Genomic DNA, 14,719 nt, shown 5'->3' on the forward strand with positions numbered 1-14,719 from the left:
TTGTTAAAAACTATTTAAACATGTTTTTACTGAAACAATCTGTTATTTCCCACTATATTTATTTTATGTCGTCCTTTAGTAGTTTGATTGCAAGATATCTAAAGCGTGTTGTGAAAATTACTATACAATAGTACTCTTGCGCCTAGATTACCCATCTGGACATTTACATTTATTTCTAATTACAAGAAATTACACTTTTATTAAAAAGTAGCCCTGTATATTTTAATAAACGCATCGTTCTCATCTTCTAACAATTTTACACAACTATTTTAACATTCACAATGTGTCAATATATTACAACATTAACGAAAAAGTCGAAGGAAAAAGCGAATTTCATTTACAGAGACCGGTAACCGGTCGGGCTTATTTAGTACAACACTGACGTCAATGCAAATAACGGCGCACTTTTAATGCGCAAGGGTGTCCGATTTATCGCCAATTTCAGATTGATTTGTGCGAGGTAATTGGTAAAATATTGTTAAAAACATATGCGGTGTGTATTCAGAATTTTGAGAATATCGCCAAATAAAAATAAAAACGTATTTAATGTAAAAAATCATGAGGTTAACAATCTACGAAGACAATTGGAGGGGCAATGCAATAACCAATCAGCTCCGCTTTTTTCGAAAATGAGATTTTTACTGTTAAAATCAGGTATGTTCATATTCATATCTTTTTCTTTATGTACCGTCTCCATATCGGAGGTTGGCTATCATCATTGCTATTTTGACCTTGGAAGCTGCGGCCCTAAATAGGTCAGATGAGGTGACATTAAACCATTTTCGCAGGTTTCTGAGCTAGGATATTCTTCTCCTTCCAACAGATCTTTTTTCTACAATTTTTCCCTGGATTATGAGTTGCATATTCTGATTATGAGTTGCATATTCATATAGCAGTAGATATTATATTGCAACGTGTTTCAAGCGGTAACCAACTAAAGAATCTGGAAGACTCCATCCGTAACCTGGAATAGGTGTCCTCCAACGGTCTAAGACACTTGAAAAAGTTCCTCGGAACTTACGACCGAGAAAAATCAAAGATTTTCCTTGATTTAAGTAAAAACAATCTTCGGATTGTCACGGGGTTTCTAACAAGACACTGTCTGCTCAACGAACACCTCAGTAGGCTGAAGCTGAGAAACAACGGCGAATGCAGATTCTGTGGGGAAAATGGGGAAACACCAGAACTTTTTATCACTGAGTGCGCCGAGACGACGACCGTTCGTGCCATGAACTTTGGTACGGCTGCTGTCGAGGATGGAGAGCTGGCCTCTATAGAGCCGTCTCAGATACTGGCTTTTGTTAAAGTTCTGAGACTGTATGATGAGTTATAACTCGTTATAACTCAAGATGGGGAACACACAATAGATCTGTAAGGTCGCGGTGATTAACTCCCCTCCTAAACATTCTACATTCTACGCATTTGGAGCTGTCTTGCTTTTGATCTACAGTAAGAACTGGGTAACTCCTGCACTGTAACCTCCAAGTGTTTTTGAAACAAGTCGAAAATAATGTGATTTCAAGGCCGTAACACACTACTAGTTAAAGCGTCTAGCTCATTTGCCAACTCAGAATTAGAATTTAGAGTTAGTAACTCGCATTTTTATTGGAAGACACTGTCATATATTTATTTCAAACCAATAACTAACGAGAATATTCGTATAATTTAATAATATTACTGTAAATCACTATAAATAGTGAATAATAAACAAAATATTTAAACAGAAACAGACCACAGGCCACACAAAACAAATTGTTGGTTAGTAGTAGTCAGAGATATAGATGTAGTAATATTTTGGTTTAATGGTCACAGCTGCCTTGGCTATCCGGCCGGGTGACAGAATTATCGTTTTTTAATAAAAATTAAAAAACATTATAAAATTATAAATGCAATATTGTATTTATCCCGTATGCTCGAGAAAAAACGGCGTCAGCGATGGCTATGGAATGAAGATCGCTGTCATTTTATATGTAAATTTATATGGGAAATGTCATTGATGTTCATTTTCCAGCCAACTGGACGCCGCTTTTTTCGATCATATGGTAGCAGGTACTGTATAGTGTACAGGGTGTCCCATTTTCGCGTCTCTTATGAGTTGTATCGTTTATAAATAGAGATACAAAGATGCGGTTTTCACATCGCTTCATGCTGTATACTTTTTTGTGAAACTAAAATTGCTACATACAGATTTATCCTAGCCTTCTTAGTTCCTGAAAAACAGGGCGAATTTTAAAATGTTGTTTTTCGATCCCCTGCTTTTCTTGGCTATCTTGCAATTTATCGAAAAGGTGAACTGTGTGCAGTAGAGTTTTTCACATCGTATTCAGTAGCGTAACTAGTTTTTCGATGGGAGCTATCGTTTTCGAAATATGACACAAACTTATGTTTTTTTAAAATCGACACAAACTTATGTTTTTTTAAATGGAACACCTTAGATATTATTATTTTAAATGTTATTTGCTTTAATATGAATCTTCTAAAATTTTAATATACTCTATACTTATTTTCATAAATACGGTAAAGAAATGCATTGTGCATCTGACATCTGCATTCGACAGACAAAGGCTCCAAAAACATAAAAACAACAATAATAATACCTAATATAAATATAATATAATATTAAAAATTAATAAAATATAAACGATAGATAAAAACGATACTTTATCGGAATTCTAGTTCGGCATCTGTTGAATTTATCTTAAACCCATTCATTCATCTGCATCCCAAATCAACACACTTGGTGCCATATAAAATTTGACTTTATAATTATGCCCCTGCATACAATAAACATAACATCTCGTCAAGTTTTATGTAAAACCTTGAATTAAATAAATAATTAAAAATAATAACTTTGCGCTACCGTAACATTATTACTCTTTCGACGTTTATTTAACAAATACGTAATAAAAAATTATAAATAATTTATGAGACACAAGACACTTTTAGGAACTGCGAATTCCGAAAGAGCGAAATAAAAAAATTAATACTCGGAAAAGTTGTCTCCCATACCAACATAATAATAAGTAATTTGCGAAACAATACGGGCTAATAATTATTACTAATATATCGATCTATTTGCCTAATAGCCAGTTTTTAATTTCCCAGTAACAATTTAGGATGTTAATAAATTCAACAGGTTAAATATAATTCTACTAATCGTTGCATATCATTACAACTGAAGGAAGTGTCATCAATAAATTAGAAATGTTAAGTTTTTGGAAATAATCCTACTAATATAGAAGCAACATCTAAGTCATTTTGGTGTTCTGACTTTGTTCTAATGTTCTAATATACAGGGTGCCGCACCTCTTTCGCGTCGATTGATTATACGAAAACGGAAAGATGTAGAACATAGATTTAGGAAGAACAGATATCACATTATGCATTTTAACCCGATCAAACATTCGGAGGTTGACTACGTACTGTAAAAACCAACTGAGATAGAGAAGGCGACATTGCCACATATCAAATTTGCGCCTATCTACTTGGTTTGATTTGCAGAAAAGGTGAATTTAAAACCTTCACCGGATATCAATAAATCTCAATTTCCTAATTAAATTAATAGTTTATTTTTAAAGAAGCATGCGTAATAATATGTTATTAACCAGAGGATATATACGTTACTATTAAAGGACATGTTTACTGTTTAATGTGCTGAAACGTCTAGAACTATTGGCAACGTCGCTGCTAGTCTTCCAGAATGAAATGAGCCGTCCGTCCCACCACCCCTCGCGACGGCCCTTGGTCCGTTATAGCGTACTACGTTTAGCTTACGGTGTGTTTGAAGTCGGAATCAAGACCGAAGTTAACTTTTCAGTGTTTTTCAGTAGTTTTTGTTTTTGTTTAATATACTTTTGAAGCTGCGAATTTTCAATATGGTACGACAGTGTCAAATGTGTGGACAAATAAGCTCAAATTACCCGAATTTGTCTTTTCACAGGTAGGTATTGTTCATGAAGATTAGGACATTTAACTTCCCGCCGCGCCGTAATCGTACATAGGCGTCCCACAAGGGAGCCTCTCACAATTAAAATAATTTCCAATTATATTTGTTGAATTTTGATCTATTAAAACAAGAACGTAGTAGCCGGTAATTAAATTATAATTCGTCTCAATTACTACCTAACTGTTGTAGATCATAACAAATTTGAATATAAACGTTACATTTGAAACTTCATTATAAGCCAGAAAGTGACATTTTTTTTAAAAATTGCGTCCTATTTTGGTCATTATATACGATATTCTAAAGGAATTTTGCTCAACAAATAAACAAAGGTGTTTACCCGACCTTTTTTTACATTTTATTGCTTTATTATATCTGCCCCTTCGGCCTTGTTTAGACAATTTTTTACCACCGGACAAATACATCTTCCTAGAGTTATTTGTACGGTGTGTTTAACTTTTTTTAGAATGGGACGAACTGTAAATAATTCTTAGGCTACTAGTTTTATGCATTCCTATATAGAGAGTGACCCAGGCCTCCAAAAAAGCTTTTTACCTATTACGTTTTTGGTTTGTGATTTTTATTTCAATTTTTTACATAAGATGGGGGCCATTGTAACGCACATTTTCAAAATATTTTTGTCAACATACAGGGTGATTCAAACCGCAATACATATGCTTAATACAGTTCATGAAGATTAGGACATTTAACTAAAATTTGATTATCTGATGAAGCTACCTTTAAAAGTAATGGATTTGTAAATAAACGTAATATGTATTCATTATTATGCGACAGAAATCCCATACTGTAGCACACAGATTTTGTGCCTTCAATGCCTTCTATTGCGAGACTAAAAGGCCTCGTATCAGAGCCATCATAATACAAAAAGAAGACCGAAAGTCAAATCTTGTCTTATATTTTCAAAAACAAACACAATTTTCTCATTAAATATTGATTTTAGGTATACGAAGTTATTAATAATACAAGATTAAACAACTATTACACAGTACTTCACAGGAAGCTATCGATTGCGAACTAACTAAATCGTTACTAATTAGGTACTAATTTTGAAAGGTTCTTTTTAAGATAAAAGAAGGTAAAACTAAAACCTAAACTATCATTTGAGATTAAACGGGAAGTTCTAAATAATGTTGCATATTCTAAACAAGAAAAATGTATTTATAAGTTAAGTTTTATTACATTCCTAATAAAATTTGGGCAAAAAGAATATTTCTGTTTGCTGTAGGTAATTTTCTCAGGGAAAATACGTAAATAAAAATGACTTTTTAAGTCAAAAAAAAGTCAAAAGGACAAGTTATTCTAAAAAAGGACTGTCCTTTTCAAAAAAGGACAAGTGGCAACCATAGGTATTTCTGGACTGGAAATTTAATGGCAAATCTACAACTTTGGTTTGAAAATATGTTCCGGCCACCTATGTTTACAAAAATATCTAAAGTGTGCCTAAATGCCTCCATATTCTGAAAAAAAAATTGAAAGAAAAGTCACCAACCACAAACCTAATATAGAACTGTTTCGGAAGCCTGAGTCACCCTGTAAATATTCAAAAGTAACTGAAAGTTTATATAGAAGTAACTGAAAGTTTAAATTGAAAATCGACGTTGGAGCGATTTTCGAAAACTACTAACGTTTCAACATAAGTATATGTGGGATATTAATTGTATTATTAAATTAGACCTTATAACAAAACTCATCTGACGAAAAAGTGTTAATGTAGTATATTAATATGGAGTAAAAATTTTACTAATTACTTTACTTTTACTTTACTAATTAAATTCGTTCCAAAAAACGATACGCCACTGGCCAGTAGAACAATCCAAATGCGCCTAGTTGCTGGGGTCGGAAATTTTAGACTTCTCTGTCTCTTCTGTCCTTGTTTGACACATTGGAATGTTTGATACACTACCAACGAGTATTTATGAATGAGATGTTCGGTCTATCTTTATAATGTCTTTGATGTAGAAACAAAATATTTTATGGGTATATATGTGGGGAGGCAATGTGCACAATTTAAAAATATTTTGAAATAAACAGAGTGTTTCAGAACTAAGATCCATACCAAAGTTATATTATTTCTTATGGAACACCTGGTATATTATTTCATTTTTGGATTCTTGGGCCTATAAAAAGGGATTTATTATGAAGGTTAAAAATGTTTAAAATGTTTGGTTTTTGAGATATTTAAATATGCATGCTACAATAGAATAGACTATTAACACCCTGTACATTACTTTTCTGAATTAATTCTTGTGTTGAGTTTAAAGGTAGAGAAATAAACTTTACTGAAAAAATGTTATTATCTCCTTAAATTTATACAAGGGTACCAAAAATTGTTGATCTATTTTAAGGATTTATTTTAGATAAAACTTCGTTATTTCAAATGCAACACCCTGTATTTTTTTAAATAAATCGAAACAGATTCAAATGCTCTTTCAAACTATATTAGGGTTTCCTATAACTATCTAGCTCAGATTTTGAATAAAAAGCGATTTTTAAATAAAACCTGGCAATCAAGATGGATGGTGTCGCCATAGCAATTTTCTAGTAACAAGTTAACAAAATTTTTAAAATCGACATTAGTTTATGGACATTATTATTTCCAATTATTTATAACAGTTTGCTTAAATTTACATACAATAGTTTAATGAGTAAGTATTCATTATTTTATCAAGAAAAATTAAGCAGTATCTACTGGCGGAACGAATCGATATGTTACTAGAAATTTTATTTTGTGAGGAAAATTGCTTCTTGGCCTCAAGGGCTTAGGCTCAAAAATATCCAAATAGGAATCTTTCTGATAAGCGTTGCTTTGAAAAACTACTTAGATATCCTATTTTGCACAGCTGGTAGGGTGGTTTATAAAAAACTTACACGCCATCGTAAAATAAATCTAAGAACTACTTCTTCGTTTTTCTTGATAGAATAATAAATACATATTTAATAAATATTACTTATTAAACTATTGCAGGTAAATCAAATACTGGTAGCGTATGATCGAGAAAAAACGGCGTCAGTGATGGCTATGGAATGAAGATCGCTGTCATTTTATATGTAAATTTATATGGGAAATGTCATCGATGTTCATTTCCCAGCCAACTGGACTCCGTTTTTTTTTCGATCATACGGTATAAATGCTACATATTTTTTAAATCTTTTAAGGAGTAATAACTTTTCGTCCGTATCTGTATAGAACTGCTATGAAAAATGTAGATTTCCGTAATTTTTTACTTACAAAAGGTCTCTTAGTAAAAATCTTTACGAGCAACCGTTCTCAAGATATTTAGAATGGAAATATAGTCAGTACTTGTCATTATTGACAAAAAATAAACATGCTGTGTAGATAGTTATATGATCGAAATGATAAATTTTATTTTTTAAATCAATCATAAATTTTTCTTCGAACAATTTTTGATAAAACAGTTTCTGTTGAATCTTTGGCGCAAAAATCAAATTCAAATTTATTATTTCAGTCTAATAACTGTCAAATCAACATGTTTAATTTATGTCAATGATGACATGTACGGTTATAATAGCCAACAATATACAAGAACTGCAAAGCATCATAGATTCCGTAGTCCACTATAGTGAGATGTTTCGACTGCATCTCAATGTCTCCAAGACCAAACTATTGGTTTTTTCTAAGGCTCCAATAAATGCACACCTGCGTGTCAAGGGACAAACAATCGAACAAGTGACCTCAAAGTATTTAGGAGCTAACATCAATAGCCAGTGCGACCCGAAAAGAGAAATATTTTCAAGAATTGAGCGAGCGAGAAAAATCTTCGTGAGTATGAAATCATTTTTACAAGACGAGATCTCAGTGCGGAACTCAGAACTCGAATGGCCAGATGCTACATCTTCTCTGTGTTACTCTATGGAGTGAGAACTGGACACTAAATTCACAGACCGAAAAGAGAATAAGCCTTCGAAATGTATGTGTACAGACGGATGCTGCGAATCTCATGGGTACAAAGGATCACCAACGATGAAGTACTCCAGCGCATGCAGAAACAAAAAGAGATACTGAACACCATCAAGGAAAGAAAATTGCAATACCTGGTTCATGTGATGAGAGGTGATAGATACGAAATACTGCGCCTCATAATAGAGTACAAAGTGCAAGGGAAAAGATCAGTAGGAAGACGCCAGAACTCATGGCTAAAAGATTTAAGGAGATGGTTTGAATGCTCGTCTGCGGAAATCTTCCGGGCTGTTTCCAGAGCCACAATTTCCATTTGGATCGCCAACCTTCGGCAGGAGAGGGCGTGATAAGAAGAAGAAGATGACATGTATTGATGTTTCAATTTCAAATATCTTGAGAACTGTGGCTCGCAGCAATTTTTACAAATTTTTGCGTAAAAACGACGGAAATGAATACTTTTTTACTCAGTAGTTTTATACAGGTACGGACGAATTACACTTCAAACCATTTAAAACATATGTAGGTGGCGTCCTCTACATGCATGAGTCATATTGATATTAAAATCAAATTTCTCATGTCCAAAAACTCCCACACACCAATTTTCATCCAAATATCGACGTTATAGGTAGTTTAAAAATTATTTCGAAAAAATCGAAATAAAAACAAAACATTTTAGGATATCCATTTATACGAACTTTTCAGGCATTAACTAATTGGACTTAATAACATGTTTTGCTTGTAAACCATGATTTGGTTTCATTACTTATTAATTTACTAGATTCTCTCTCATTCAAACAAAAATACCATGACGCTTATCGAGCACATCCTCGTATATTTTCCAACATTTTACACGTTAAACCACCTGACATCGCACGTAATGTACCTTTTTTTGGACTTGCTCGACGTGGGCGTTATCTCCGCCACCGATGCTGACTTCAGCAAACACTGCTGGCCGCGTTTCGGCGTGGACTCGGCTCTCTTCCCAGTCATTTCCTTCAAGGCCGTCTCCAGCTTCAGCCTCATGGTGGGATCTTTGGGCGATCTGGCGTTGAACTTTCGTGCTGATGATACTGGAACTCGTTTCCTGGATGAGATGTTCTGGCGGAATCCATCACCTTCTCCGTAGCCTCTCGGTGTGGAACACTCTTTGCCCGAGGATTCGGGGATTGAAGAAGACATTTTTCGATTTTCGTGGATCTTTTTGAAAGATTACTACTGTTTTTGTGACAACTGAAATATAATTTGACGTTCGTTTTTATTATTGTCAAAGGTATTTTATTGTAATGGGTAATGGTGAATAGGTAAAAATAAAAAGGAATATAAAATCTACGCAAAGTTGATCTGAAAACGTACAAATACATTACTCGAAGAACAAAATGGATTTCAAAAAGGTCGCTCTACAATTGATAACGTTTTTTCATTACAGCAGTTAATAGAAAAAGGACGAAAATTTAACCAACAAATCCACTTAGCTTTTACTTACTAACTTACTGACATTACTTGCTGACGAGTATTTGACACGCATTAGACGATGGTTACGCCAAGGCGTTTTCTTTCATGAGCTTTTCTGTGACTGAAAAGCTCGATAGGTGATGTTATCTCTCTTCCACACTCCGGACATTCAAAAATCTCATTACATTGTTGCCTCTTTACACTTTGGTTTTCGTTGTCAACTGAGTTTACAATTCTTCATTGCGTTCTATTGTTTGCTGCTTCTTCCCGCTGATTCTGTATGCTTATCCCCTTTAAATTTTCATGGTAAATATCCTTGTATCTTTTGAATTGTCCACCCGGCTCGTACCTTTTGAGTTATCCACCCTGTTTCCTCTCACCGTAAAGGAGAGATTTCGGTAGGCGGTTTTCTTGCATCCTGCATACATGACCAGTCCATCTTAAGCGGGACTTTGTAATCATGACTTCAATACTCTCGCAGTTAGATTTTTCAAGGACCGATACGTTTGAGACATGATGGGACCAATTGATTCTTAAGAATTGTCTAAGATGTCTCTGTTGCAACTTGTTTACTGCATTCATGTGTCGGCAGTACGCACAGTGCTTCGTCCCACATTACTAATATCTGAATATGTAATTATATACTTATAGCAATGTTCAACCATCCTGTATATTATTTTTCATAAACAGCGTTTTTTGTTAGCAAATATTTTCACTAAAAATAAATTTTGCGATCATTATCTTATCAGTGAAAAGAATAACATTCATAGTAGTTCTGTATATTATGGAGTTAAACGGTACGTACTTAATTGAAAGCCACTATGGATATTGTTAAACAAGGAATGTACTTTAAATTTATTTCTAAACAAGTTCGTGATTGTTTAGTTTTTATTTATTTTTTAAGATGATTCTTAAATGGGTATAAAAATTTTACGTTTTCAAACTTCAAAAAGGCATTTTGAAAAAAACATATCAAAACATATCGTATTTATTGAATATTTGTGTTGTCATATTCATACACTTTTAATTTTTGTATAGTTCACCTGCGTCTGCTTGCGATTAACTTTATTTTATAATACTTTTCAGATGGAGTAAAATTGCAATAATAAGCAATGCCGATCTGGTTAATATTTAGCTTGATCATAAGGACAAGAACTCAAAATTATTTGTATTTCAAAAAATGTGTTCTTTATTAGATATTGATGAACCTTCCAGTCAAATGAGACACCACTTGTGCCTGAAAAGGCCCACTATGTTGGAGCGAAATGTCGCATAAAAATTTTCCAACTTTCAATTTATTATAAAACCTCATACCCAAGAAAATGAAAAAATAATATATGGATATGGTCTATTAAAGAGGTAACTATTAATTTCCGAACCCCTCATACCAGCAAGAAGAACAGTAACAACGCGAAAAATTAACTTATTAGAAAATGATGTACAGAAATATCTTATATGTGAGGATACTTCATCTACCTGTGATTTGGATACTATAAATTTGAAAGATTCTGTCAGCAGTGATTCTTCTGAATCAGAGTAGTTACGATCTATGCATTTTGTTGTCCTAAAGTAAATTTATAGTATCTTAAGTTTTTCTTTAATTAAATATAACATTAATGTTTCTTTTTCATTAATGAAAAACATTTTTATCTTATATTAGGCTTATATTGTAGGAATCATGCTCTAATGTTATTTCGATTCTTTTTTATCACAGAGATTTATTTAATACTTACACCGTTTTCATACTATAAATTATTATTTCCTTAGATGGAAAACAGCTCCAACATTTTTATTATTTATAAGATTTTTTTCATAAACGTGGGACTAAGAACATCATCATTTAGTACAATGAGAGTACTCATCATTTGTGTAAAATAAACCTAGTTTGAATAAATTGCCTACTATAAAAGAGAAGTTTTGCATTTTTGTCCTCTAGAGCCATATGTTCGAAGCACTGTGGTACGGCACCCAGGTTTCGCTTCCATATAACATGGTGGGGATTATTATTGCTCGTTCCACTACAAGTATCGTTTTTGTGCTCAAGTCATGATTGTAGAAAACCCTGTCTTTTAATTTTCAGAATGCTCTTGAGACGCTGCTAATCATGTGCTGAATTCCAGGGTCGAATTGGCCTTTTGTAAGTAAGACTATATAATACATTAGCGATACCGATAGCATTATATGGACAACGGAGATGCCATTCTTAGGAAAAATAAAAGAAATAGGTAGAGAAGATAGAATAAGAAATGACACAATAAGAAATGAACTAAAAATACAACCGTTAGAAGAAAAAGTAAAAGTATATCGTCGGCTTTATGAAGAAAAGGCGTATCTCGATTTTTGGCGATTGTGAGATATCAACGTCATGACATGCCCAATGGGTCATATTTTAACATAGCGAATTTGCGCATCTCAATATTGTACCATTTTCATTTTATATTAGTCTAAAAATTTGCCCCATCTCAAATACTACAATTCTTCGTTATGACGAAGAGACGTATGTTGAGATAGGGCTCTTTGTTATATCAATTATTGTTATACCAATTGTTATACTACAAGAAAGATGAAATTTGAGATAGGTCCTTTTGTTTTAAGTTATGAAAATGCATGCGAGAGAAAATTACACCATTCTACCTAATTATTTTCTGACGGTTGCTTGGGACTAAATAAAACTTCTATCATGGCAGCAGCTCTCTTTTACAGTGTGATTTTATAGTCTATTTTTTTGCCAACAACCATTGTTAAAATGAGCTAGACTCTGCACATAGCTGTATCGGGTATGCAAAAGATTGTCCGAAAATAAATGGCCGAATAAAAGGAAAATTTTGATCGAAACGAAAATTGCCCTAATGGAAAATTTCCCGAAATCATAATTTCTCTAAGAACATTTTAGCGAACCAAAAACTTGCCCGAAAAATACAATAATTTTCATCTCATTATCATTGTCAGGCCATTGGCATTGTCATCCCTAACAATTTTTGGAAAATTTTATTTATTTTGCCTATCATCATCCAGCATAAACACGTAGAATGGAAGTCGAATTTGTTATCATTGAACAGGGAAAACCGAAACTGTTACTCCACAGTTATTTGTATAAAAAAACGAACGAAGAAACATGTTTTGTTTTAGGTTAGTTTGGTTTTTATTATATGGACCGTGAGTTTAAATGCCCTGTATTAATGTCCTCAATTAACTAAAAAATTACTAAAAATATATTAGTTAAAAAATGCATTTTTGTATAAAAAACAATATTATTAAAATAAGCTAGATAAGAGAATTTAATTGATTATTGTCTTTGCTTCGGGCATGAAAATTGTCGTTGTTTTCAGTTGATCTAATCCAACGCGAATAAAAGTATTTAAAAATATTTGTTTCTGACTTTTTGGCGATTTTCAGATTTTTTCTTGTATGTATGTATTGTATTTTCTTGTAAGTATTCCATAATGTGAATATTGTATCATTTTTTTTCTTATTAAGAACACTTTACCGTCATTTTTAAATTTATTTTACATGGGCGTATGTATACTATTCGTTCGGGGAAATAAATTTATTATTATTATAACAAAAAGGCCTATCTTTATTAAGCAACTAAAAATAAATTATTTATTAGAATTTACACTCAATTTATCTTCAGAACGTTTCCTCAATGTCTCCGTTTAAGTGTTAATACAAAAACACTATTAAAAAATTAAAGACTTTACATTTATTGGCCAAATAAAGTAAGTGATTTTCTTTAAATTGCTCTCCTGAAAAGTAGCAAAAATCGAGATACGCCTTTTCGTCATAAAGCCGACGATATAATAACAAATGGAAGGAACATAAAGAAATAATGAAAGATGATAGAAGTCCACCAAAAATGCTACGAAATCAACCTCCAGGAGGGAGAAGTATTGGACGACCACTTCAGAAATGGTGAAGCGGAACAGGTTTTTAAACCTAAACCGAAAAAGAATACGATGATGACGGTTATATGGTACCAGGTGGTACATCGGCGTTATAAACATAGGAAATCCTACGCAAATTTTGAACTGCCCAATTATTGGCTTCCCTGTTGATTTTACGGCGAAGTCGTAAATAGGTTTTTAAAAGATCTGCGTATGGCTAAATACACATGCCAAATTTGAACAGTTTTAAAAAAGACGATTTTAACTAATTTAAGAAAAATTGCCTCTATTTATATTTAAACTTAAAAGTTTGCCAACATATCTTAAGTTTTCAACCTATGATTTAGTCAATGTCAAATGGTATTTGCCAAACGGTTTTGCTTAATTTGAGCAAATTTTCAATTACAAAAATGGATTTTGGAGACACTAACTGTAGATACCATAACGCAGTAGTGAAACAGCATAATAAATTGCATTTTAAATTAAACGTGTTTGCTTTTTACTCCCTTTAAACCTATTTTAGTTTAACTAATGTACTTCTAGATTTAAATATTTAAAAAAAAAGACGTTCATTTTCTAAACAAATCATTTAATAGAAAACCAATTATTACTTTTTAATAAGATTATAAGAAATAGCCTTATGAGGAATATAATAATAATCTTATAAACAAGTAATAATAATAGCTCCCGTATATAGCGTTTAACGCCTTGGGAGTAGCAAAGTACATACAGCTTGCCATGCTAGAGACGTTCGGTATACAAGGAAGGTAATGTGGCTAATACTACGCTTCAACCGCCTATTATTACCTCAGGATTGTGAATCCAAAGTACTCATTTAAGGCTGAGTCGACCTAGGTACCCAAACTATTTTTATTTTAATAAAAATAGTCGGCTGATGAAATGCCGGGTGTAGGATTCGAACCCACAACCTTGAGATTGGTAGACGAGAGCACGTGATCTGTGGACGAGAGCCTGTACACTGATAAAAAAGATAGACTTGAACTAAAGTCGTCATCGTTCTTGAAAAAAAAATTAGTGGCTAGATAATTTATTTTAGTGTAAAAGAAAATATTTTGTCTGAAGAAAAACTCTCTTAACTCAAGAAAACTGGTTCTCTTGAAAAATTCGAAAATTTCTCTTGAATCTATTTTTATTCAACCAAGGGCAAGTTACTTTGTTTTAAGATAATAAGAAAAATACGCTAGGAAGTACTTCATTCAAGAAACATGGCCATTTTTCCAATAGCTAAATACTCTTTTGATGAAAAATAATAACGACACGCAAAGACGATGACGAAGGACGGTATATACAATCAGTCGGCAGTCCGATCAGTCGTATGTTGCATTTGATAGGTCGCACATCATAGTACGCACGGGTTTTGTTACTTGGAATCTTCCACTTGGAATTTTGCATAATTTGCTTTTTAAATGCATATCGTATAACAAATTAGTGATCGTTATTAACATGCATTTGTCATTTTTTATGGACAAATTTTAGGAT

General features: G+C 32.9%; 1 protein-coding gene across 1 annotated transcript in view; it reads right to left on the bottom strand.

Moving 5' to 3' along the window:
* The window catches only part of LOC115888113 (protein MLP1-like), an 81,452-nt gene extending 72,333 nt beyond the window's left edge, over positions 1-9,119 (bottom strand). Inside the window, exon 1 of the mRNA XM_030907698.1 lies at positions 8,767-9,119. Coding sequence (XP_030763558.1) covers positions 8,767-9,062 — 296 coding nt within the window. The 5' untranslated portion in view covers positions 9,063-9,119. The remainder of the gene's footprint in view (positions 1-8,766) is intronic.
* Positions 9,120-14,719: the final 5,600 nt, after the last annotated feature.

This window comes from Sitophilus oryzae, unplaced genomic scaffold, assembly GCF_002938485.1.
Source record: "Sitophilus oryzae breed Bouriz unplaced genomic scaffold, Soryzae_2.0 scaffold_684_pilon_pilon, whole genome shotgun sequence".
Taxonomy (NCBI): domain Eukaryota; kingdom Metazoa; phylum Arthropoda; class Insecta; order Coleoptera; family Curculionidae; genus Sitophilus; species Sitophilus oryzae.